General features: G+C 43.0%; 1 protein-coding gene across 1 annotated transcript; it reads left to right on the plus strand.

The window, feature by feature from the left end:
- Positions 1 to 7,895: 7,895 nt before the first annotated feature.
- On the plus strand, positions 7,896 to 18,898 carry LOC136531847 (histone-lysine N-methyltransferase EZ1-like). The gene is given in 17 exon segments (XM_066524496.1): positions 7,896 to 8,166; positions 9,448 to 9,564; positions 9,651 to 9,979; positions 10,771 to 10,932; positions 13,062 to 13,146; positions 13,266 to 13,415; positions 13,500 to 13,547; positions 13,620 to 13,688; positions 13,816 to 14,519; positions 14,768 to 14,903; positions 14,988 to 15,098; positions 15,100 to 15,209; positions 16,202 to 16,333; positions 17,259 to 17,349; positions 17,726 to 17,773; positions 17,850 to 17,978; positions 18,141 to 18,898. Coding segments are annotated over 17 exon segments (2,793 nt in total). The 5' UTR covers positions 7,896 to 8,076; the 3' UTR covers positions 18,423 to 18,898.
- Positions 18,899 to 26,981: the final 8,083 nt, after the last annotated feature.

A 26,981-nucleotide genomic window follows, 5' to 3' on the forward strand; every position in this document is an offset into this window, starting at 1 on the left:
TTGTGGCCTTGTGGGAATGAATATTGAGAAAGAAGAAGACGGACGCTTGCATTGGAGAGAACATGATAATCTTTTTGTTTCCCTTTTTCTTTTCAGCGAGAAGTATGTTTTTCCAGGGCTAAAAAAAAGTATGTTTTTGCGCGAGATACTGTGTTTCCATCCTCTTCAATCTTCGTAAAGAAAACAAGGGGAAATTAGTAAATTGGGGTAGTATATGCATATAGACTTAGGGCTCGTTCGGTTGGGTGAAATCCAACCAGTAACCCTTCCCGCTGATCAAAACTAGTACAAATTAACCCTTCCCGCTGATCAAAACTAGTACAAATTAGTAAAATATTCCCGATACGAATGGATCCAAGGGCTGGTTCCGTGCCAAACGAACAGGCCCTTATTGGTAAAGAAAACAAAGGGAATTAGGAAATAGTTATAGTTATAAACTTACGAAAAACGAATTTTATAGAGGCTGTTTGGATACCATAGCAGTTGTTTTTTATGCCAGTTGCCATGTACGAGGCCAAATATTGAGTGCATAATGTGGTCTAATTCGGTCTTAAAAAATGTGGTCTAATTGGTGGTTAGAGCCCATTAACCTTTATTAGTCCTTAGGCCTGTTAGCCTTGATTATTTCATAATTAGTTTATGTTTAGTCTATTATCATAGGATGGACTAATGTTTAGCCTTAGGATCCAAATACTACCTTAAATAACATGTTTTTTTTTCTAAGAAGTGGTCATCTGTATGATGTATCCTTAATATTCAGAAGATGTAATGAGAAGAAACAACTTAGCGCAAAACTCAGGTGATAATCTAGATTTATTACCCACACTCAGTTATTTTCTAAATGGGCTTCAAATGGGTTGACAAATCAGACTCGATAGTGTTAAAGAAATAATCAGTAAGTAGCATTGGAGCTCAATAAATCATATGCTCTTTTGGGCCATAAAAAAGGCCCACTAGCCCATATTAAGTCATATATATTTCCAACCTTCGTTGCAAAACCCTAATGTTGTCTACTTTCCCCACTCCCTCTGGGCGCCGCAGATGGCTAGCACGGGGCACTTGCACTTGCGTAGCATAGAGGGCAGCACACTAGCAACAAAATGGTTAGAGCGCATTAGGAGATGCAAGCATGGCGCCGGCCACATCGTCATCGGAGAAAGACTCATCCTTCTAAAACAGGTTCTTTGTTGTTTCTTGATCCAACCCCTGAGTCTCTTGCTAGCTAACAGTTGACCATTGCATTTGTGTGTGATTGAATGTCGAATCCTCAATCCAGTGCATCATCGCAAAGCACTAGATCGGATTTTTTGATTGATGCCTTATGTGTAGACATTTCAAGTTGAATTTGGTCTTGGTGTTTGTTGATTCCTTTTTTTCTCTCTATCCCACGAACTATCCCACGAACTCTGTGCAAGCCCTAATGTGTCAAGCTCACTTATTAGACGCGTGAGGAGGGAAGTGATGGCCCACATGTCTGGGGTGGGTGTATCCCCTCGTCCACGATTTAATGGTTATAGTGCCATCTTCTTCCTTGGCGTTTTGTCAATGTTTCGTAGCGTCGACTAGCAATTTGTAGCCGTGTGTATGGCTTCTGATGGTTAGCCCTCAAAGACTCAGAATTATACTAGTTCAAGTAACGTGCCCTACATCCAGTATGTGGGTTTCTGTTCATGTATCCTGAGCACGAGTGCTCAAAGTTTGCATTTGGGTTATGGATGAGTGAGGGCTATGGTTCATGGTTTAAGAGTGTTGGAATGCTTTCAATCCTATAGAGAGCCCAGGTTACGATGAGAGAGAGAAAGAAAAAGGAAGAAATGATGGGTTTTATCTTCCCTCCAACATGGGTCATCGTTCTTCGTCTTTATCTCCTTACCTGAGGATGAAATCTTAGAGATCGTGCAGCTTTGACTCGAGTGCGCATCATTTGGGTCATGGTGTCAGTGGTGCCAAAGGGATGAGGATGGCATGTTCCTATCCGTTGTGTTGTAACCGCAAAAATCCTATAGCGGTGGTATCTCTTTTGTGCAAGCATGGGTAGGCACGCCTAGCACTTGTGTCACGATGGCCTGGTACGGTCATTCTTTGACTTCTTTGGGAAACAAATCATTTGAGTCCTAATAAGGAGCTCAAATCTTCATTCGAACACAACTGGCATAGTCGCTATTTGTTCTTCGGAGAGAAGGCAACACGAATATGAGCTATTGGAGGCCTTGGTATGGCTCGCTCCTTGTCCTTCGAGGGACGGATTACATCCGGGGAGCTTGGATGTTCCCTTGCGGGGCTAGGTGGGGCCCTGAGCCAAGGCAAAGCCTCTGGCGGTGGGATCGTTAGTCGCACTGTGTGGCTCGGCGACGGTGCTTCGTGCGAGATTGATCTGTCTGAGCTGTTGGAGAACACACACCAAGTATCGTACAAATACCCATGGGTGAGGGTAAAGTTGGTAATGGTCAAGCAACCAGAACAATTCTGCTCCAGACCATTCAAATTAAGCGCAAGAGACCAATCGAATCCACCTACCACTTTGCTTCTGAAAAACAAACTAATACAGCCTAATACAATCTTCGGCCCCAAACGAATCCAGACCCACGGGTTGAAACAAGTCTGGTAACTCTCCAACACCATCAGTAGGCCAGAAGATTGATTAATCTAAGCAATAATTATTCCATCCCATCCATCTCGAGGGGAGGCGAGGTTGACATCGATCATAGGCTCAAAGCACCGACGCGACTTGGGTATTGATGATGCGGATCTTGGAGATGAGCAGTGCACCGCCACCTTCCTCTGCTTGTAGCGCCCTCGACGCCTGATTAGTAAGCAAGATGGTCGACGCCATCGACGCATGGTTGTGGCCGGTCGCTGGGTGCCACCGCAATGGATGGGGAATCAGGGATACGAAACTGGAGTCGAAGACTGAGGCAGGGCTCAGAGCCAGATCGATCAAGGTAATTCATTGTGATTGCTAACCCAAACCAAACCAGCCCACAAGTACGCTTAAGCCCATTTGCCCCAAGCTAAATAGGCCCAATAGAAAAACCAAAATGTAAAAAACGGTTTTGACCCAAACCGTTACCAGATTTAGGTGAGGGTACGGTACCCCTTGTTCTGGTAGCTTCTAACTCGATCTTATCCTAGTGAGGGAGTCGTAGGTTTGTCTCTCTTCCTACCACTCCATCCACATTCAACGAGGTCTGTACTAGGCTTGGGCAAAAAATACCGAGAACCGAACAAAAATATGAAACCGATTTTTGGTACCTGAAACTGAATTTACCGAAACCATGTGAAATATGCTAGTTTTGAGTTGTTATATTATTTATTGTACTATTGAGATTATTACATTAAGGCCAGTTTGGACACAGTTTCAACTGGCTCCGATTATCTGACACCAACACTGTAGCAACACTGTAGCACGAAGCAGATTTTCTCTCTCTTCGTCTCTCCCTCACTAACCTGCTTCGTGCTACAATGTGGTGTCAGATAAGCCGGGGCCGATGCAAGCCGTGCCAAACGGGGCCCAAGTATTAATGGTACTCTACTCTTATAGTCTTGTGGAGTTTTTATGTGTATTTTGCACTAATATTCTCTATGGAATCATGTCAAAATTTTGTCAAAAATTAGCTTTTGAACCTGCTATTACATGCCTATGTGATCATCAGTTTGGTATTTTTCAGTAAATAACGAAAGCGAAACCGAAAATACCAAAACCAAATTTCCTCGATACCGATTTTTAGAAGATATCGATCGATACCTATTTTCCAAGGAACCGAATTTCTGTAGGAACCGAAAGTACCGAACTGATCGGGTCTGTAATACCAAATGCCCAGGCCTAGTCTCTACTCTCTACTAGATGTCCTGCCCGAATCCTCTATAACTAGAACATTAAGCGCCCTACAATGACTTAAAAATAAAAGTTGGTTTATGCTTGAGAAACATACGCTTTATAATTAGGCATGGTAGCACTAAGATATTAAACACATTACATTTACATATAGTCTTTGCCACACAATAACGACCATCAGCCTTTAATTTAATACAATATTTCTCAGCATGTATATAATTAGTCTTTGCCATACAATTACAATATTTTTGATACAGAAGGTAACCCTATTACAAACTAGTGATTGTATGTCAATATTAGAAAGTTGACAATGACAAATAGGAACCATAATATAATATTCTATCTATTGTATGGTTCTGATCTCGCATACAGGAATAAGTCAATTCACTACAATTGTAATTTTAGGATGGTTAAAAGACATAGGAAAACAAGAAATCATGTTAGACACATACCAAACAGAATTTCAAAATGAGAAAATGAGGAAATCAAGGGACCTTTGAATGGATACTTCCAAAATGGTATGAACTAAGGGCCTCTTTGGCACGGCTTATGCCGGCTTCGGCTTCATCTATTTTGCGCAAATCGAGGCACTGTAGCGTGAAGCCGTTTTGTAAGCCGGGGTTCAAATGAACTAGAAGCCGAAAAAAGCCAGTTTTTCTGGCTTCACCGGCTTTGGCTTCACCGGTGAAGCCGTTTTGGATGAGCCGTGCCAAAGAGGGCTTAAATATATCCTAGATTTGAGAACCAAAATCGATAAATAATATACAAGAGGAAACCATCTGTTGAATCACGATCTGTTTCACTACCATCATTAGGCATGCAAAGTTGAATCCATGAAGCAAATATTTCCTGTGTTCATTTGTTGGATGAGATTTGTCCCGTGAGCTAAAATAACCCAACGGAAAAATGATGCAGCTCAAGAGCTATAAGTTTAGTGGTATCAGTCTCAGCCTTTAGTCAACAGACAATATAGAGTTAACATCATACGTACAACATTAGCAGTTCAAACCTCTTGCCTAGTTAGTGATTAAAATACTGTATGTGTCATTGATATTTCTAATGTAGAATCAATTATGCTATATTTCCTGTGTAAGATTGAGCTAGAGTTTTCCATGGGCCCCAAAAATGAAAAAAATGATTAGAGAAGATTACCCATTGATCCATCTGTCATGTGCCTATCCCTTTCTATAAAGTAAAAAACCCGCTAATTTCGTTTTACAGTAGAGCATTGGACTGCACCATCATTATTTTGACCATATATACAAAGATCGGCCAACCTGTGAGCCTATTTATTTTTAAGAATCAAGATCATTCTACATATAATCTCTTCTTTATGCACATGTGAGCTACCAACCTATACATATGAAGGAGAAAGGAAAAATAATTGTTCAGAACTAAACCAATGATACAAAGAGAGACGTGAGCAGTGAAACAAAGCAACGCAATGGAGTCCTTTTAGCGGAAAAGATAGTACCGTCTCAGTATTATAATTTAGAAAAAAGACAGTACCAACAAAACTATGCAGTTGAGTCTTTTCCCCCCAGTGGTAACTTATATTTCTACCATGAAAAATTCAGTCTTTTATAAAGAGATGTGTATTTTCATAACATAATCTTAGTAAACAAAGCTCAAGATTTAAAAAGATATGTAGCGAAACAATGAGTAGAGACAAGAAAAAAAGAATCAATACCCCTTCTATCCAGCAGAAGGATGCTTTAGTGTGATGTTTCGTAGCAGGGTAGCAGAATCTCCATAATCTGCTCTGGTTGGCATCCTCCCTTCTTTCTGCAGTATTAGACGCACTATTTGTTTCTACTTCAGTCCGAGCTGAGAAAGATCAAACTGATTGAGAAAATAACGAGATGGAGATTTGCGCGTTGGGGATGACCTTCTCGTGCAGGCGACGAGGCACGGTCTGCTATGCTCATTAGCCCCGGTGTGCTCGGCCTCGATGCAGATCACGCAAGGCACGGATGAGGCCACCGACGAACGGTGGCTGAGGTCGCGTACGCCACAGCCTGCACCACCGGATCTCGTAGAGTGGAGGGAGGTGATTGCAGTAGAGAGGAGAGAGGCAACAGGGTGTGTGCGGCCCGTGGGGGAATGCGGGAGCTGGGCGTCCGTGGCGACGCAGTTGCCGCGAGCGCGGAGAGGCGTAGATCCGGTGCCGGTCAGAGTAGATCGGGGCCTGATGGAGTTCGATCTACGTCGGAGATGATGGGCACACTAGAGCTCGGCGACAGCAACCGAGCCGCCTCCCAAGCCCTCTATACGGAATAGATAGACAAATGGAAAGAGAGAGAAGGGGGAAAAGGACGGGAGAGAGAGAGAGAGACGCAGAGGAGAGGAGCTTTCGCGGGCGGGGCGACGACGGCGATAAACGAACTGCGAGACCTCGTGCTCCAGCGACGGCGGCTAGTAGGGAGGCGCGCGCGGCGAGCACCGTGGTGCGGCGGCGGCGGCGGGGAGAGGGAGGAGAGAGGAGAGAGGGAGAGATCAAATATGAGATGGGCATTGCGCTAGGGCTGGGGACTTGGGGTACGCCTCTGGGGTTTCTCCGCGAAATATCAAGAAGGATTTCTGCAGAATGGTTAGAGTGTCTCCAACGGAGCACCTAAGCCGTGACCCATCCGTATTTTGCGTAGTGTATAGTACTTTTGCGAGGAAAAATCAACCTCCAACGGAGTCTCCAAACACAGCAGCCATTTTGCGTCCGACGAAACATGATACGCAAATTTACGTCCTCTCTCGTTCCCTTTGCGTCTCCTCCACGCAGGCGGGTCCCACCACCACGAGCTCGGGGACGACCGGAGCCGGGGCGGAGCTCGGGGACGACCGTCGCCGGGGCCAAGCGCGCCGGGACGGAGCTCGCCGGGAGAGGAGGAAGGGACGGAGCTCGCCGCGGCGGCCTAGAGAAGACGACCATGGGAGGAGGAGACGGAATCTCTTGCCTCTGGCTCCATCGCGCCCGCTCAGGCCTGCGAGAGGAGGAAGGGAAGAGGCGGCGGTGCTCGCGAGAGGAAGAGGACGCTCTGTTGCGCCCGACGGTTGGAGAAGGGAGTTTATGGGTTACGGACCCTTTCACTGTGCGCGATGTAAAACCGGCAATGCGTCTCGCTTTTGGGTGCTCTTCGTTGGAGTCAGTCTTAGGCTATCGACTTTTGGCTTGTTCACGTCGAAATAAACAGTTCGCTTCGTCGTAAGCGATCGTGGATTATTTACTGCTGGCTGGTTTAGTGTGAGAGAAAAATATGTCCAGTTTATAATCCACGATCGTATACGAGCATGCGAACAGGCTGAAAATCTATAAGAGAGCTCAGGTCATAAAATATCAAAACGTGTTTACTGTTTAAAGGGGACATGTTAGACAATAAGTTGATTTTCTATAAGGTAGAGTTTTTTTTAAAGTACGCAATGCCATGTGTCCGCATGTAGATGAGCCACCAATGCTCCAATTACTATGGTGCGAGGAGAACCGAGTGGATTTTAAACAACCCTGATAAAATTTACAAGAGGGCCTGGGTCATAAATTATCAAAACACGTTTATTGTTTAAAGGGGACATGTTGGATGATGGGTTGATTTCTAAGGTAGAGGTTTTTTTTTTTGCAAAGTATGCAATGATGCGTGTCCACGTACAGATGAGCCACCAATGCTTCAATTGCTCCGGTGCGAGGAGAATCGAGTAGGTTTTAAACAACCCTGATACTTGTCCATGGTTTTTCCTACCATAAAAGACGAGCACACTGTTTTTTCCTACCATAAATAAATAAAAATAAAACCCCTAACCCTTACGCTCACCAACGCCATACCCGCCGCCGCGCACCGTTTGTTATCCGACGCAGCCACGCGCGTGCCCTTTTAGCACCACGTTCCCACAAGGAATCTTCTAGCTACCACTGCCGCCAGGTCCCACGACATACCAGCCCCACTACTCAGTGACTATAGATACGCTCGTATCTAGTATAACGCCCCACCACGGCAGCTGGCGCCACGAGGTTGACGACAGGTATCCGGTAGGCAGCCAGCCCCACAGGCCACAAGGTCACGAGCCGCTCATTTTTTCAAAACAAAAACGCCTCCAGCCTCCTCTTACCCTCCCCCGCAGGCCGCAGCCCCGCTTCACCTCTCTCCCTCCCCTCTTCTCTCCCCCACCAAATCCTCGTTCATTTTTTTTAATCCATCCAAGCGACTTCGCGTGTGAGGGCGGGAGAGCGCGCGGGGCTAGGGTTTCCGCGGGCGATGGAAGCAGCGGCGGCGGCGGCAGTGGCGTCGTCCGCATCTGCCTCGGCTTCCGCGGGCCGGTCGCGCCCATCTACCAGCGCCGCTCAGGTTCGCCTCTCCCCTCCTGCGTTGCTGAGGTTCCGCGTGCGCGGGTCGGCGTGTGGTTCGCGTCTTTGGTCAAGGAGGCAATGCCAATTGGATTTGGTGGTCGATGCGGCGGCGATCGGTCGGTTTGGAGTAATTTGAGCAGAGATCTGGCGGCATTTGTGGGGGTGTCGAGTTGCGGGCGCCGGATTTCGATGCGGAGCTTTAGCTGTCTGTTTTGTTTGTGCTGCTGCGCGTGCGCGCTCCTTTAGGGAGGTTTCTGTCTTTGTGGCGGCGGTAGGTGGGGCTGCCACGGTGTTTTTTCTGGAGACGACTTGGTTTCGTTTCAGGCTGTTTTCAGAGACTGTATAGTGGACTGGTCAACAGTAGACTGCATTCCATAAAAAGGTTGATGGAATCAGAATAACTACTGTACTTTCAGCTTGGAGCTGGACTCCGCGTTTTTTTTTTCTTTGAGGTTGTATCATTTTTTCCAGTGACATGTATACTGAATCCAGGGAATGTAGCTTGGCAAGCTACATCCCTGCTTCGGATTGTTTTGCTTCTGAACTCCGAAGAGGTAGCCTATATTTTATGGATTTATTCCATTTTTCACATAGAAGGGAATTCTGGGGGTGCAACCATTGTATACCGTGTGGAGATACCACAATCAGCACAATAAGGAACACTATAAAAGAAGTTGTTGTCATGTTCTTAAACGGTATTCAGTTCTCTATGGTAGTATCTTACTCATAGCAGAATGTGGAACTAAGGAAGTAATTTTTGCTCAATATTTCATGTAAACAGTGCTCACATAAGATGATGTGAATGTGGATAACAGCCGGCCTTATACAAGAATGAAGTTAGTTATGTTTAACTGTTATATGTAAACCTTTGGTCTGGAATCAAAATATTCTTGGACTCAAGGAGGAGTATATTTTAAATGTCATTGTCTAAGTTTTGTTCATCTGTTGAATGAACCAAATCACTATGATAGAGATTTTATGTGTATGTGTTCCCTTAAAATATTTGTTTTCTATGCAGTGCATTTGTTTTTTTCCTAGCCTAATTTGCGTCTTGCTTGTGCAAAACGGTTAAGAAGTATGTTAGAATTTAGTATCCATTTTTCTGTTGCGAGTTATTTTTATTAAGAATGTTGGAGCTGTGTGCATAGAGAACCAATTGTTGGGTTCTGATAGTGATATTGATTTTGACCCAGAGCTGTTTGCCATTCGATCATATTAGCTGGCATGTGGGTTTGTACTATGCCTGCTGTGACAAATCTACTGCTTATGCTTTTCTTAGGACACCACTATTACAGCTGTGCAAGCTGGAGAAGAAAATGCTGCCTCCCCCTATGTTTTATCTGTTATTGACTCGTTAAAAAAGAGGATTACCGCAGATCGTTTGACTTACATTAAGGTTTGAAGTTACATATTTTGTCCTTTTTCAGAATATTTGTACCCCATATTTATGTTGCTAATTTTCTTCTTTTGATCCCTTGCCAGAATAGGATAGGGGAGAATAAGACTAATCTCAGCAGCTATACACAGAGGACTTACAATTTATCAAAAAATAGGCAAATTAATACATTAAAGGGTACTGATTTAGCATCAAATTTGCTCACAAAAAGGCAAGATGATGCGCTATGCACCCTTCATAGTTATGATATTATTCCGGCTGACAAAGATGGTGGCAATTTTCAAGATGAAAGTCCTTTCTCCTCATCGAAAGCTATTTTTGGTGGAAATCTTGGTCCCAAGAATGCTATTAGACCAATTAAATTACCAGAAGTGCCAAAGCTTCCACCTTATACAACATGGATATTTTTGGACAGGTCAGTTTATAATCATAGGCTTTTCTTGACATCCCAAACCCTGCATATGTTACCTAGGTACTGACAATAGAATGTGTCATATACATGTTATAACACATTTAGCACATGCAAGATTTTGTGTTCAATCTTTATTTGGATTTTTCTAGTGACCCTTTGGTACCGTTTTTTTAATTGTCAAACCTGTCCCTTTGCTAATTGTATTTTATTACAAGAAATTTGGTGGCATATTTTTGCACTAATGTTTCATAAGATTCATTTCTAAAACTTGTCAGTTTTAACCAAGTTCTCTGCACCGGGTATGCCCTTTTTTTTTAACCAAGTTCATAGTAAAATGCACCAACATCAAATAGTTTCTATGAACTGGAAAAGCTTGGTTGGAGTTAGAGAAAAACTTGTCTAGTGCATTTATTTGGTATTGTAGATGTTAATATATTTTTTTATAAACTTGGTTAAAGTTAGAGAAGTTTGACTTGGGACAAAACTAAAAGGACCTACTTTTGAGGACAGAGGGATTAGTATGTTACAGTATTTTGAACTGATACTGTTGTGTTTGTATTGTTGCCAGATTATGAAAATGTAATATTTAACAGTAGTATGATTTTTGGGGTATTTATGAAATAGTGTGCTACAATATTTGATGGTAGACGGCAGTATACTAAGTGCTAAAATAGTTGTTATCCCTTGGCTGAAAAATAAATGCAAACATGTATGCAAGAGGCATCAGTTCGTTTTGTGGTACTTCACAAGATTAAGGTATCTTGAGATGTAAGGGTTTCTGGGGTTTCATGCAGGAACCAGAGGATGACAGAAGACCAATCTGTACTTGGTCGACGGAGGATTTACTATGATACCAGTTGTGGCGAAGCTCTAATTTGCAGCGATAGTGAAGATGAAGCCATTGAGGATGAGGAGGAAAAAAAGGAATTTAAACATTCTGAAGATCGCATTATTCGGTATGGAAGCCTGAGTTATTGCTTTTTCTTTTGCATTGGTGTGTATGGTGTTTCAGTTATGCACTAATTTGTGATTGATGGATGTGATGATTTTTACAAATACAATTTATTGAAGGAATACAATTGCACTCAACTTTCTTTAATGTGAAAGTTACACATTTCTTTTTGAGAAGGAATAGGTTACGTACACTGCTGCTATATCATTGAAGTATGATAAGTTGTAAATACACTGCTGCCTGAACCTTGATTGCTTCTGCTGGGTTTCAACTCTAGCCTACCCCAACTTGTTTGGGACTTAAAGGCTTTGTTGTTGCATCAGAAAACATTTGCTCGTTCAAAAGTATGGTGCCTCCAAGCTATCATGTGGAGTTTGAACTCGATTACACATTTGTAGCCAGTGGCAGGTCCCAGGATTTGCTCATGACTAGGGCCTCTACGTAGCAGTGAAAGTGATGATAGTATGATACATTTCAATTTTTTTGTACCACAAAAATAAAAAAAAGGTTAATACTTGTTTTTGTTTCTTTTCTATCGTTCCGGTTACTTCTCAGGGCACAGGAAATAAATAAGCTTAAATACCCAAGGAAAAGAAGAAGAAAAAACTATTAAAGGAGGCAAACACGAAGTGTAGGGTGAACTGATGTCGCTAGCTGCAACATATACTCCTAGCTTCAAGATTATGGGCTCTAAAAGGCTAAAACTATTGGTATAAGTTGGCCAGCGACTAAGGCCTGGGCCCTAGGGGCCTGGGTCCCATGTCCGTCCCTGTTTGTAGCAATGTATCTACAAATATTTTGTAATTTCAGCATAAGAAATCTAGTTTGTGGGCAACTGAAAGAAAAGCACATCTACATATGCCATATTTGATTTTGTATAGGGTCTTTGAATTTTTCCCTGTACATAAAAAATTACATGAAGTACATAATGATAGTCAAGTATTGTACTCCCCCCAAGAAAAAATAAGTTGTGTTTTAGGGTTGTCTTAAGCCTGTTCATAAATTTGGTTGCATGCTACTTGTGTTGAGTTTGGATATTTGAAAACTAATACAAGTAAATTTGTTTCAATAGGTAGTTTCATAAAAGTGCACTTCTGCTATATCTTATACATATGTAACAAAAAACACTAATCAAAGTTTGTGTTTTGAATAGCTTATTGATGTCCAAAACATCACTTATTTGAGGGAACATAGTCTTTTTTACCATGTACTATATACCCCATTCCAGTGAGGCTAAAAATCTTGGTGATTTGTACATTGTGGCCATAAGTGCCTTGGTTTTCCAACTAATTAGTGAAAAGAAGCCATCCATTGAGAGGATGGCTGAGGGAGTACCATACTGTTCATATGTTCGCCTACTTTTCGAAGAGAACTTCACTAGGTTTAAATAGCCAATTATTTATCTTCCTCTTATTGCATTTGAGGACTCCAATAGCTGATAAAATACTATACCACTTTTGCGGCATTACTCTGCTGACTGAAATTTGTTTTCCCTGTTTTTTACTTGCTATCGTTTCATTATTTGAAGTGCCTTCAGAATACATGTTTTTGCTTTTATTTTGGGTTACCAAAGTTGATAGAGACTGAAGATTAGGGATGAAAACTGGACGGATATTTTCTGATATCCGTCCGTCCTAAAGGGGTTCAAATGCTAAACGGATAATCCGTATCTGAATCTGGATATTCAATATCCGTGACTTATCCAAATCCAGATATTCAAAGTAAAATATTTTATACGTATACGGGATGGGTATCAATATCCGCTACTTTCCATATCCGAGGAAAAAAACAACTACCCATATTCATATCCTTACATATCCGTTCCTATCTGATCCGTTTTCATCCCTAGTGAAAATCAGCATTTTGCTTATCCTAGAATTACCTGTCATAATCATGTCAGGATTATGTTATTTTCTTAAATATTTTCTGTTGTAGTTTGTGCATTTTGTTTATGGTTGATATATTAATTCTGATGTTAGGCTATATTTTGGCAACAGACTTTGTTCTATTATATAAAATATTAAATTTGTGTCTTCACTGGTAGGATAGATCATCGATTATGAACTCTGTGTTCTGCTTGTTCCACTTGATCAGTGATATCATTTAATGGTCTACTTTTTTGTACTTTGTTAGGATGACAATTCAAGAATGTGGCATGTCTGATGCTGTATTGCAAACGCTAGCTCGATACATGGAGCGGGCTACTGATGACATAAAGGCTAGTTCTCTTTTGTTTCCATATGACTCATTAATGCCGTGTATGAGAAAGGTGTATTTGGCCCTCTTTTCCATTTCATCTACTGGATCTGACGTATAAAATTGCATCCTTTTTTACAGGCCAGGTATGAAATCCTGCATGGTGAGAAAACTAAGGATTCTTGCAAGAAAGGGACTGAACATAATGCCAAAGTGGAAGATTTGTACCGTGACAAAGATTTGGATGCAGCATTGGATTCCTTTGACAATCTCTTCTGTCGACGATGTCTAGTACGCCTGACTCTTAACTTTCAGATATTCTTTTCTAGGACCTGTGTGCTGACGGACATTTCTGCTCATTGGTGATGCTGATAGGTGTTTGATTGCAAGCTACACGGGTGTTCTCAAGATTTAGTATTTCCTGTAAGTTTTCACAAGTTGAAAGAGTTATTTCTAAAATTGTGTGTTTACTTGATTTGCGTCTTCTTTGTACAGGCAGAAAAACATACAGCTTGGAGTGGCGTTGATGATGGTGTACCCTGTGGTATTCATTGCTATAAACTGGTTCGTATTTTGTTGCGAATGACATCAAATAGTTGTTTTTGCTGTGTGACAATTTAGCCTTCTGAACTTTGAAGCATAAGCTTACGATTTTGCTTTGGTACTTGTTTTGTTAACAACATTTTTGCAGGCCTCTGAACCAGATTCTGTAGCTGGAGTTGATCACATGCTTATTGATGTTGAGGAGCCAGCTCACTCATCAGACAATGTGATGAACCAGCCAGGCCCAAATAGGAAAAAGAACGGCTCCAGTGGAAGGAAAACTAAATCTCAACAAAGTGAAAGCTCTTCAACTGCAAGGGTTATCTCAGAAAGCAGTGACTCAGAAGTACATCCAATAAGCAATAAATCTCCACAACACTCCCCTAGTCCCTCAAAAGTTAAAATTGGGCCGAAAGGTGGAATCAGAAAGATTACCAATAGACGAATTGCCAAGAGAATTCTCATGAGTGTGAAGAAAGGACAAAGGGAAATGGCATCATCTGATTCTAATTCTGTTAGTGGATCCTCTTTGGCAAGGGACATGAAGCTTAGATCTGATACACGAAATGGAAATAAGGAATTAATTGTATCCTCACAACAGAGTTCTCCAAGCACAAGAATTTCCAAAAAGAAGAGTACACCTCAAATTGGGAATAACTCAGCTTCTGCTGAAGTTCATAATGATTCAACAGAAGCAAATAACCGTCATTCAGCAACAGATGGTTACGATAGTTCAAGGAAAGAAGAATTCGTCGATGAGAATATATGCAAGCAGGAGGGTTACTTGAGATCCTGGAAGGCAATTGAGCAGGGACTTCTGGTGAAAGGATTAGAGATTTTTGGAAGGAACAGGTTGGGTCTTTCTCCTAATATCAAACTCCAGATAGCTCATAGTGATCAGAATGGTGTTCCTTGTGCAAGGAACTTAGGAATTTTGTTTCCCTTAATCTCCAAATTTCTTGAAATTCATCTTCTCTTTACCTTGTGACACCACATAAACATATCGGAGATCTTTCTACTGTAATTGTAAAAAAACAATTTAATCTTGGTTTACCTAAACTCAATAGTTACACTGAACCCATGGTTTGCCTTTCACACAGTTGTTTAATTGCTCGGAACCTTCTTGCTGGAATGAAGACATGCAGAGATGTTTTTCAGTATATGAATTATATTGAAAACAGCAGTGCATCTGGAGCTCTTAGTGGTGTCGATTCTCTTGTTAAAGGATATATTAAGGTTGGATTCACTGTGACCATTATTTGTTGATACTTACGTTCAAGCTGGTAACTTAATTTGGTGTTGTCCATGTTGATGTCCCAGGGTACTGAGTTGCGCACAAGGTCAAGGTATTTTAGAAGGCGAGGTAAAGTCCGTCGTTTGAAGTACACCTGGAAATCTGCAGGTTACCATTTCATAAGGAAAAGGATTACCTGAAAGGAAGGATCAGCCTTGTCGACAATATAATCCTTGTGGTTGTCAATCTGCATGTGGAAAGCAGTGTCCATGTCTTACAAATGGGACATGCTGTGAGAAATACTGCGGGTGAGTTACCTGTTTTCCTTTGCGTCAGCTTATTAGCATGCATAAATTTGGTTGTCAATCTGCATGTGGAATGCAGTGTCCATGTCTTACAAATGGGACATGCTGTGAGAAATACTGCGGGTGAGTTGCCTGTTTTCCTTTGCATCAGCTTATTAGTATGCATAAATTTTTATGTACAGCATTATTCTTTATACATTTTGTATCTCATTTTGAATAACTAATACATTTTTTTGTACTAAAGAGGGGCAGTGGAGACCTTAAGGGTCACCAATTTGCAACCCTATGCAGCATTATCTATCATGGTTTTACCTCCCTTTTGCTGATATCAGAAATGTTTTATCCGTTCTGCCAGATAGTTGCCCTTTGTTTAGAATATGAACTTTTCTATGTTAGTCTTGTTGCAGGCAGACTCAATAAATCAGGAAGTGGTTGCCCTTCTGGTTATTAAAGGTGTTGGTTAGGGGAAAAATTGTAGTATAGACAGTTATAGATTCACTCTGGTTTTCTATGCTGTTGCAACGCTGTGGTAAATGAATATCAATTCTTTTCTGATGCTGCTCTTTGAGTTGCTGTCTTGTCACGACCCTTTTAATCTAGAAACATTTGTATTCAAATATACTGTGGCGATGTTTGGATTGTTGCTTGAACACATACCACCTAGTTTTTGGTGTTAGACCATGCCCAAGTGTGCCTGTTTGGATTGGTGCCAATCTTTAGCTTGCCCACACTCACGCTGGCTCACACAGTCAGTTCACATAATCTTTGGCCTGCGTAATCCTGTGCCATTTGTTTGGCTAGCCCTGTTGGCAGGGCAGACACAGGCGGGATCCAAACAATCTACTTTGCTGACTGTTTCTTAGTTTAAGCATTTTTTATTCTTGATTGGGAAGGAAATTAGTATGTGGCAACATTTCACCACCATCCTGCTGTTGTAATTTTGTGATTCATCATGTTCTTTTTGTGAAAGGTTATCCCTTCCCTTATGCATTCAGGTGTCCAAAAATTTGCAAGAACCGTTTTCGAGGATGTCACTGTGCAAAGAGCCAGTGTCGCAGCCGCCAATGTCCATGTTTTGCTGCTGACAGGGAATGCGATCCAGATGTTTGCAGAAACTGCTGGGTCGGGTATGTATTTTAAAATCTGGGTCATGGCCATCATTTACAGTGACACCTCCAAATTATGTGTTCTCCAATCACACCCTGGTCGTTTACCACCTCTTAAAAAAATTGTATGTTCCTTATATTTCACCACCAGAGGTTTTGAGACTAAGTTGTATGAAGTAAAACTGTAGTTGTAGACTTGTATTGCAATTTTCATTGTTTGGATTTCTATACCTTTGAAGGAGGGTAGATGTAACTTTATCTATTCCTAGGAATATTGATCACCAAGAAGTGCATTGTGATTCTCTCTGTTTATGGTTGTACTATCTCAATTTACTAAATTCTGCATATTGAAGTCTTAACAAGTCGATTATATTTAAGATGATCAAGTTAATAGAATTGGTGTCAGTTATCATAGTAATTTGGAATTATCTTGCCATGCCTTATGCTAAATACTGAACTAAATGTTAATTTGTGCCTTTGCAGTTTTTAACTGGGCAACATGCCTAGTTTCCCATTGAACAGCTATGAACTCTGGGGTTAAATATTACACAATACTAGGCTGTATGTAATTTTGTTGGAATATATCCAATTTATACAGGATGATTTACAAAATGTAGGCTTTAGTATCAACGTTCTGCTGACATGTATAGGCAATCGTCTCGTTTAATTTGAACTAGGCTTTACGACTTCAGGAATTTTCCTAATTTAAGTTTTCTATGTGTCAACCAAAAAAATTGAAGATTTTTCAATTTTTCATGACATTAGAGCTGAGTAGAAGGCAAAGAAAGATTGAACAAATTTATCATTATCAAAAACTAGTTATAAAAAAAGTTTTGGTCAAATGGTTCCTCATTAGTCATTAGAGCTGATTTAAATCCATAATTCTTTTCTAGAATAAATCATCAGTACACTGAAACTACAGTCACTTATATTTTCCAACTTACAGGTGTGGTGATGGTACATTGGGAGTTCCAAACCAGAGAGGAGATAATTATGAATGCAGGAACATGAAACTGCTTCTTAAACAACAACAAAGGGTAAAAAGCTTTGCTTTGATAATATACCCATGCTATTGGCATGTTGCTTATAATCCAGTGAAGATGATAATTGATTTATCTATATCTATCCTTTAATTTCATTTTTCAAGAAAAAAGAACTGCAAATCCTTTTACAGGAGATTCTCAAGTCTAGTTTTCTTTAAACTTCATCTGGTACATTGTTATTGTGATGTACAAGTGATTTGAGTGCAAAGGTCTAAATCCATCTGAGTTTATGAATGAATGAACATATGTTGTGGTGCACTGAGGCAACAAGTCCCAGTAAAATATTCTTACATTTTACTTTAGAATTTGCTCTTTTTGAAAAATATTTCATCAAAGGTCTTTACTTAGTCATGACTCATGATATTCTTAGGTCTTACTTGGAAGATCAGATGTCTCTGGCTGGGGAGCATTCCTCAAGGTAAAACTATTCATCTGTTCTTTTCCATTCCTACTTCCCGTTATGATGCCTTATCTGTCTTTTCTTAAACCTTCAGAATAGTGTTAGCAAGCATGAATATCTTGGTGAGTACACTGGGGAACTAATCTCACACAAAGAAGCAGATAAGCGTGGAAAGATATACGATCGTGAGAACTCATCGTTTCTTTTCAACCTGAACAATGAGGTAGGTGTGCAAGATTATCCTCTGCAAGCATTCAGTTATTATGCTAGGACTGACCACCTGATGGGACCAGCACTGTATTGTGCCTTTGTGTTAACTGAAATTTTCAACTGCTCTGCTTCGTCCACCATCTGCCACATGCTGACTTGTACTGTTTGGATGCAGTATGTTCTTGATGCATACAGAATGGGTGACAAGCTGAAATTTGCCAACCATGCCCCTGACCCGAATTGCTATGCCAAGGTTATCATGGTAGCTGGTGATCATAGAGTGGGCATATTCGCCAAAGAAAGAATCCTCGCTGGCGAAGAGTTATTCTATGATTACCGCTATGAGCCTGACAGAGCCCCTGCTTGGGCCCGGAAGCCTGAGGCTTCGGGAGGAAAGGATGATGGGCAACCGTCCAATGGGCGTGCAAAGAAGCTCGCCCAAAACACCAGAGGCTGAATCTGATTCTGATTCTTTCATTGTTGGGCCACAAATTTGGCAGCCATTCAACCAAGATAGGAACCTGTCATTCATAGGCCCCAATTTATCTGAACTCGTCATTGTAACTCGAATGTTTCATGTACTTGAATTCTCCATGGCAGCTGGTCCTGCCATCCGTAGAATTAGCTGGTGGGCGACTGATCTGATGTAACATGAGCTGCTGATAGGTAGCGAGTGCCCCTTTAGAGCCTGATTCATATGGGGGGGTACGGCCAGAGCGTTTCTGAAGCAACTAGTCGAAATGCTGCTCCTGTTTTTGTTGCCGCAAAAGTAGCATGTTAAGCTAGGTTTAGTGCAATTTATTGGCTAGTTGTGCCAGGAGGGTTGCATTAAAGTAGGCTTACTTGGAGTACAAAATGCCGTCTCTAATGCCTAATCTGTACTCTTACCCAAAAGAAATTATGCCATGAGTTCATAGCCCTGTTTGGAACTTATTTTCACCGTGCAAAGCTCATCCACCGTGAGAATGAACGAGGAGTCCGATTTCTCGTACCACGTGGCTTAGCTGTCGCACCACGCGGTCGTAGAACACGTATCCTCTCTGCAGAAAATAATGTGTATTTTATATTATATATACTTGCATTATGATTACATGACTGTTAGTACACCTTTCCTGATTAGTTCACAGAACAACTTGATTCCGATACAAATTAGAGTACACGACCTCAGGGGAGGAGGTTTGGAGCTAGCAGAGCAATCTAGATGGAGGAACAGAGAACTGGGCAAGGACGACAACCCTAGACCTAGGGGAGACTCGAGGTGGAAGAGGAGTGCCAAGGTAGAAGAAGAATAGGAGACGAACTTTGTTCCTTTCTGATTTTGAATGCCTCCCTTACTGATGTTTCTCCTCTTGTAGTTGCTAAGACTTGTTGCATGGGCGACTGGGTCGTGGCCCATACGAGAGGCAGCCCATCTGATGCAAGTATCTGGACATTCCCCTATATGAAAACCTGGGGGATCTCTTGTCTTGAGTTGGGTTGCAAAGATAGCCATTGTTACCGGAATGCCTAAGCACTGGGTGTCCAGACGGGACGTCGTGTCTGGACGAGGCTCCGACACCTACGCCGCTCCCTCATCCGCAACTCGCCCGACGCCCCGCGTCCCGCGTCGCTCCCCAGCACCCGCACCCGCATCCGTCGTAGGGACCCGCGCCCCCGTGCCCACCCTGCGCCCTGCACGGAGAAACCCACGTGGGTTGATCCACGACTGCGCCCCAGCAACAGCCACCAGCCACACCATGCAACACCCCGATCTACTTTTGCAACATTCAGATGAAACCAAACCTTTGCAAACATACATCTAAAATAGATGAAACATTTGGAACATAGAGTTGAAACACCATTGCAACATGTGCAACGTCCGATCTACTTTTAAAACATCTAGATACAACACTTGCAACATACAAAAGAAGACAGTTGAAACACTTGAGGCACGCATCTGAAACACTTGCAACATACATATACAAAAAACAGATGAAACATTGGGGATAGACGCTTGCAACATATGTGTACAACCATTGCAACATATGCAACATCTCGATCTACTTTTGCAACATCCGCATGAAACAATTGAAACATATATCTAAAACAACTGAAACACTCGAAACATGGGCTTGCAACATGTTTGAGAAAGCGTCCAGAAACATTTGAAACACAGCATCGCCGCACGGCCATGACCTACCTGGTGGGCAACTGCGGTGGCGCACGCCCGCCATGCCCGCCGTCAGCCGAGAGAGAGGAGACGATGCCGGATCTGGGGAGGGCACCGACGGCTGGGGTAGGGGAGGGTCAGTAGCTTGCTTGGATCTCACCGGAGTGGGAGAGAGGACCACCGGATCCGCGGGCGTTGGGCACTCCCGGTGGGTGAGGACGCCGCGGTAGGGGAGGAGGCTGCCGTGGTGGGGGAGCGCACCGCCGTTGGCCACGGAGGCAGCTATGACCTCGCGTCGGGGTAGGCGCGGGGCGCGAGCACGGAAGAGAGGAACTGAGTGCGGGAGTGAGCAAGTGAGGCGTCCGTCCGTTCTGGACGTCTTAACTGGAGCATTATCGCATTGTTTCTAATTGTCACCTGGATGTTTCCATTGTTTCCTCTTCTGAACTGAGCCTTCCTGAGTTCCCATCCAGTTTGTAAGGCTGCACTGGAACACATCTTCAAGACATCAAATGAATCAGCGCGCAAAAAGTGCATAAGTTTGGCTCCCGAATCCCATCTGATGCTGGACAGATGAAGGCACAATTTTAATATGCTAGCTCCGGTGCTTCCCTTTGCTGCCATACTAATCAACAGTGGAGGACCAAAAGGCTCACAAGACAAGGAATATGTCAAGCTCTACCAATTCGCTGCAGACTGCATTTCCTTGCTGATACTAAAGAATCCTTCATCAAGCAGCAGCACTTCCCAGCATATCTGGAAGGGTGGTGCATCAAGTAACGGTCTCAAGTATACTGAAGCTTCTTAGCATGAGGGCTATATTCAGTAATGTAAGATGGAAGTAGGTCCACAATTTTATTGGTTGACAGGAAGAAAGTGTCATTGCTAGAGCCATCATTGAAATAAAGAAACATGGCTTTTCTTTGGCAGGCCCACATCCATGGACACAACTTGGCAATATTTGCTTCTGTGTGGTAGAAAGTCAAAACTGCAAGTGCATTATCAACCACAAACACCTCACGTTGGTACCCAGAAGTGGATCAAGCTGAAGGTAGCCATGAAGGATGGAGCTAACAGAAACACCACCCTGTAGTAGCAATTAGTACCTATCGATGTCTTAATTATGATGAGCAATTAGTTTAGATGGTGCAAAGGCAAACCAGACTTCAGCCTCACTTGTCCTGAAATAGACCTATCTAGGTGTACTTTTTTTTCTTCCAAAGAATGAATTATATTAAAATTGTGTATCCTAAAATTACATATAGAAAAACCTCGTAGGATAAAAAGAAACAATATTTTATCCAAGTCCTTATGTCATATTCTTTCCTAGTGGGTTTGAGCGATACAGTTGATGCTGCAAATGAACATAGCACCGTCGAACAACAAAATCAGAGTACAGTCCGCATACCGAATCTGCCTACCAACCCCAAAACTATGAACATGCTGCAAGATCGAACTGTTTCGAAATTAGACCGAAACACACTTGAATTGATGAAACGAATATCGATGGTTGAACACAGACTGCATATTAAGCACCCTAACCCTTGATGTATCAAATTGGACACTTGATTGTTCTCCACGGTCATCGGCGATGAGGTCGACAACTCAGAGTTAACATCACTGTAGAGAATACCCATCAACACCTTTACCCTTATATATGGTAACCACAAACTAACGTCCGGTCGACAAATTGACTCCCTCAACGATGATCTTGTCATGGCCATCGTCGAAGTTATGGTAGGTAACAAATTTCGGATTGAACATTAGAGATGATTTTGCCTATCGATTTATTAAAATTAAACCTAGAAAACTGAATCTAAAGAATTAATTAACTCTAAACGAGGGATCAATTTCCTCTCCTTGTCACTAGCAACCTCGCTAGAGGGGAAGAAAAAGGGGGCCTCTGTATGGGCGGCCGTGGCCAAGGAAACCGTATATTTGATGTATGCATATATACATGTAGCCCAAACAACTTGTTGACACCCAAAAGTGTGCCAACGTGAAACGAGGACAACACCAACAATTCCTAGCACCCTGGGAGATGCAAAATATTTGGCGCGATAAACAACAAAAGGAACAAGCAAAAAGGGAAGAATATGGCGCCTGTCTTGATAGAGTCGGCTGAGGCGGTTCTACTGCCCCTTGTTTTCGGCCTGACCATAGCGTCTGAGCCTATGAAAACCGGTTTAGCTGCTAAGTCCGAGTCGGTTTGGTTTCCAACTCAGTTTTTAGATCTATTTCGACGTGGGAAACATGGAAAACACATTTTAGACTTGTTTTTACTATGATAAAACCACCCTCTCTATATATGTGAGAGGATTACGACCGACTAAAGATCCTACCTTCCATCGTAAAAAACACAACACCTACCCTCTTTTGCTCTAGTTTCTCTCTACCTTGTTGTTCGTCACGTCTCCTAGGTAAGATTTGGCAACGCTCTTAGGTGGCCTTGCCGACCCTAGGACACCCTTCACATACTCCTCCTCAACGGTTCTTTGCGGAGAGCTGTTCAAGAGTTTACCAGGCGAAGAACGGGTTCAACATCGGCCTAACCAACCCCTCGGTTGATTTCGTCGTTCCGCTGCATTCTTGTTGCAATCAAGCTTGTTTGCTATGACGGGTGTCCAGAACCTTGCTGGTGTGTAATTCCATTCGGTGTCAACACAACCCTTGTTATTCTGGACTGCACAAACAAAATGTGATTCACTACTACAGAAATCTTATTGGAGGCGGGCAAAAAGGGTTAATGGAGACGGGCATTGCAACCGCCTCCAATCAAAGGTCACGGTTAATCTGTGACCTACGGAGGCGATTGCTTTGCCCACCTCCTTAAATCAAATACGAAAAACAAAAAAAGAGAAACTCGCGGATAGGCCTACCGAGCCCATCCACGGGCGCCGTCCCTGCAGCTGCTCGCTGGAACTTGGACCGCCCGCACTGTCGGCATCCGGCCTCCCGTCGTCAGGATCTGGTCCTCCCGCTGCCAAATCGAGCCGCCCACGGCCGGATCTGTGGAGCCACCGGGCCAGGGGAGGAGGCCCCATCCGCCGCGCCCGTCGCTTGCCCGGTTGGGAGAGGCATGCGCACGTGGCCATTGCTGGGAGGGGCGGATCGAGCAGCCCGACGCCAGATCTAGGGAGCCACTGTCGAGACCTGATCTGGGAGCCACCGGGCACATCGATGAAAGACTTGCGATCATGGTTAGTCATAGACATAGAAGAATAGTTAAAGGATACGGCGACATATTTGTTGTCATCATTCTTCTTGCCCTTTCCTTTCTTGTACTTCTTGCTATGCACTTGGCAGGACTCATCATCATCACCATCTTTAGAGCTGCTAGATAGCACACTTGAAGATGCATTGGAGGCTTTTGCCTCTTGTTCCTTCTTCTTTCTTGCTTCTCTTCTTTTTCTTCTATCTTCTCTCTTGAGTCTTCTTTCTTCTTTTCTTGCTTTCTTCTCTTCTAACCGCTGCTGCTCCTTTTCCTTTTCTCTTGTTTCTCTTTTCTAGTTGCCCTACTTTTTTTCTTCTTCTTCATTTTGAGCTTTTTCGATATCGGTTGCCTCTAGCTGCGGGAGCAAGGAGTTGCTCATTGTAGAGGCGCTAAGCTCACTGCTATCGGTGTCATGCAGCCCAACGTCCTCCGGATCGACGTTGATGGGCTTCACAACACCGGATCCTCCCTCGGGCTCCATACCTCACGCGGTGAAGCGCACACGAGGTAACCTGCTCTGATACCACTTGTAGGATCTCTGGTACGCCTGGAGGGGAGGTGAATAGGCCTGTAAAAATTCAACTCAAACCGAAGTCAAATTCACCCGCGACACTGTCGCTCTGTGAGCGCGGCACTGTCGCACCCTATAGGAGATATTAGTTCATAGTTCAAAATCTACCCAACGAAATTTAGATTGTGTAAATTTCTTAGCTTCCTGCAGGGTAGTAGATCATAGATCAACAACTGAAAGTGATGGGAACACCACACACAAGTAGATCGGCCTCAAACCCTAGAAATCACCTCAATAACAATAAGAACACAAATGTAGCAACACAAGCACAAGATGACACAAGGATTTATCCCGTGGTTTAGCTCGCCACCAAGGCTTGCCTAAGTCCACGTTGTTGTGGTATACCAGTAAGGCTTAGGGATTTGCAACACTACCTCGTTTTCAAGTCAAGAGAGTGAACTCTTGAGATGAGGGGTTATTTTACTCGCTGCAAGAGGTGGTTACAAACCTTTTGGGGCTGCCACAAACGTAGCAAGCTCATCGGGCGATGCTCTAGCCGGCTAGGAGCCAAGCTCCAAGAGTAACAAACACAACCGTCGGCTAAAACATAGACCAAATGCTCTTTAGACTTTGGAATCAGTGGAGCTGCTCTCTAATCACTTTTGGCACCTTTTTCTCTCAAGGATTGATGGGGAAGTCAAAGGGAAAGCTTGAGAGCTTGAAGGGCACCAATGGAGGAGAGAGGAGATGAGCACCTATTGATTTTTGTCGGTCTGAACCGTTGGGGAAGAAGAGAGAGACGTTATGGAGGACAGGGAAAAGTATAAATACCCCCTACCTCCCAACGGTTACTTAAGTACGGCAGTGCCACGGTGCGGCAATGCCTCTCTCCAGGTGCGGCACTGCCGCACCCAGCAAGACAGCGAGGGTGGAGGAGTTGTTAAGTTGGCTGTATTGGCTGAGGTGTGAGGATGTTTTGTGTAAAGATTGAACATTTGGTTGCACACTTTTAACCAGTTGTAGTGTCCCCCTTTATAGTACAGCTTTTCCCATACCCAATTTCAAAAGACAAGAATTCAAAACTCCTTTGAGCACAATGCCATCCTTATTTGTAATTGGGGGCTCCTCCTTTCCATGTAACATCCTCTATAATGAATTCCCTACTTATCATCTTAATAAATCTCATTAGTTCTCTAATTAGGTGGTCATCAACACCAAAACCCACATTAGGGCTTGATTACACTTACAATCTCCTCCTTTTTGGTGATTGATGACAACCCAATTAGAGCTTACAAAAGATATGAAAGGAATAACTGAGATTTTTTTTTCGAGCCATGGGTGTAGAGCCTCCCCTAAATATGTGAATAGAGAATTGAATTCTCAAATTGGCATAAGAGGCCAAGATTCACACTTTAGTGAAGTGAAAATTGGGGCTCCCCCTACATCCATGCCTTTGTGGGGTGCTACACACAGTGTCAAGAAAATATATACATGATGCATATGACAGATCATGCACACATGTGCTTGCTGCTGCAGCTGAGTGCGACACTACGGTACTAGGAGTGTGGCACTACCGCACTTGACTGTACGAGCAAGACAGAGTCAAGCACCACACAGCTAGCTTCGATAAAAAAAAGATATGCAACCTAGCACAATAAGATGACTTCTAATCCACACAAATGATACATATCCATATCCGATACACAAAGAGTCAAATAGTAGCATTATTTCACAATTTTGAGTTTTGAGCGACTCTCAAACTTTCCACCTAGCGAAGACTAACACTCATCGAATAGGACATGAAGCGCAGCTGCTGACCATGGCGTCGAAAAGTTATTGACCCCTCTAATTTTCTCCCCCTTTGGAATAAAGCACCAAAAAGAGAAGAAAAGAAGAAAGATCAACACCTACTTGTCATCTCCCTGAATGTCCATCCAATCAATATCATCACCTCCTGCAGTAGTCCCAGCACCACCATCATCATCGTCGGAGTCAATACGTGCATGGCCCTAGCGATGAGTTGTGGCAGTGTAGCGAGTAGAACACCTTGGCTCCTATCTCTGACGGTATCCCTCTAGGATCTCATCCCAATCTACTGCTCATCCCTGCTCCTCCTCCTCATCCTCATCATCTGAATCTATGTTGAAGAGACTCGAAAGGTCATACTGTGGAGGAGGTGGAATAGGAGGAAGTGATGGAAGGTCCTATCCATGCTGCTGACGCTGCTCAAGCTATGTCTCATACGCTCTGTCAGCCGCATAGGTGCAGTTGCCAAAGATTGCCTTCAACCACTTGCCAAACTTCTTCATCTTGCCTCCTTTGCAAGACCTAGAGCGGGAAAACTTAGGGATATCTACATGAGCATGAGAGCTCCCCGCTCCCTGAGTAGCTATAGCTGGCTGGGTCTTCTCAATTTTGTAGATGGTGTGCATCCCATCCTTCAAAAAATAAAATCCAGTGACCCTCTCAATCATGAACATGAGGTAAGGGGCATAGGGCAGCCCCTCCTCCCATCCTCCACTACAAATCTCAACTTAGTCCACATGAATCTAGGGACATTGAACCTGTCCCCACCTGGAGCAAATCTAGCCAACACATTTCTCACATAGCCATTAATATTTAAGGCTGCTCCATCCTTTGGGTTGATGGTGTTCCTGATGAGGTTGTTGAGGATGTAATAGAAGCTATGTAGACCACTCCTCTTGCCATCTACAATCCTTCTATCTCTCCATATGTAACTGATGTCACAGATCTCAGCTCAAGGCTCATCATGAATATAAGTGTAACCTCTGTGCTCCTCCCCAAAGCCAAGAATCCGGCTAAAAGTGACAAAGTCGACTCGGTAGTGCCGACCACCAGTCATCTAGTGAATCTCATCAGAGGTCTGGTCATAGAAGTATGTGGCATGAAACTGTGCAAGGACCTCCTCATTCCAGTTATACTAGAAACCCATGATGTCTGAAAGCTAGAACATGTCACAAATTTTAATTACCTTGTCAAACTCAGGCTCCTTCTCCTGCATCTCATCCCAATCAATATACTGTATCTTGATGATCTTGATTTTCTTGGATGCAAGAATGGCAGTGGCATAAAAATTGGAATGAAGCTCATTCTAGAATCTATAATCAATGCTCAAATCCTT

Source organism: Miscanthus floridulus, unplaced genomic scaffold (assembly GCF_019320115.1).
Source record: "Miscanthus floridulus cultivar M001 unplaced genomic scaffold, ASM1932011v1 fs_458_1_2, whole genome shotgun sequence".
NCBI classification, from domain to species: Eukaryota; Viridiplantae; Streptophyta; class Magnoliopsida; order Poales; family Poaceae; genus Miscanthus; species Miscanthus floridulus.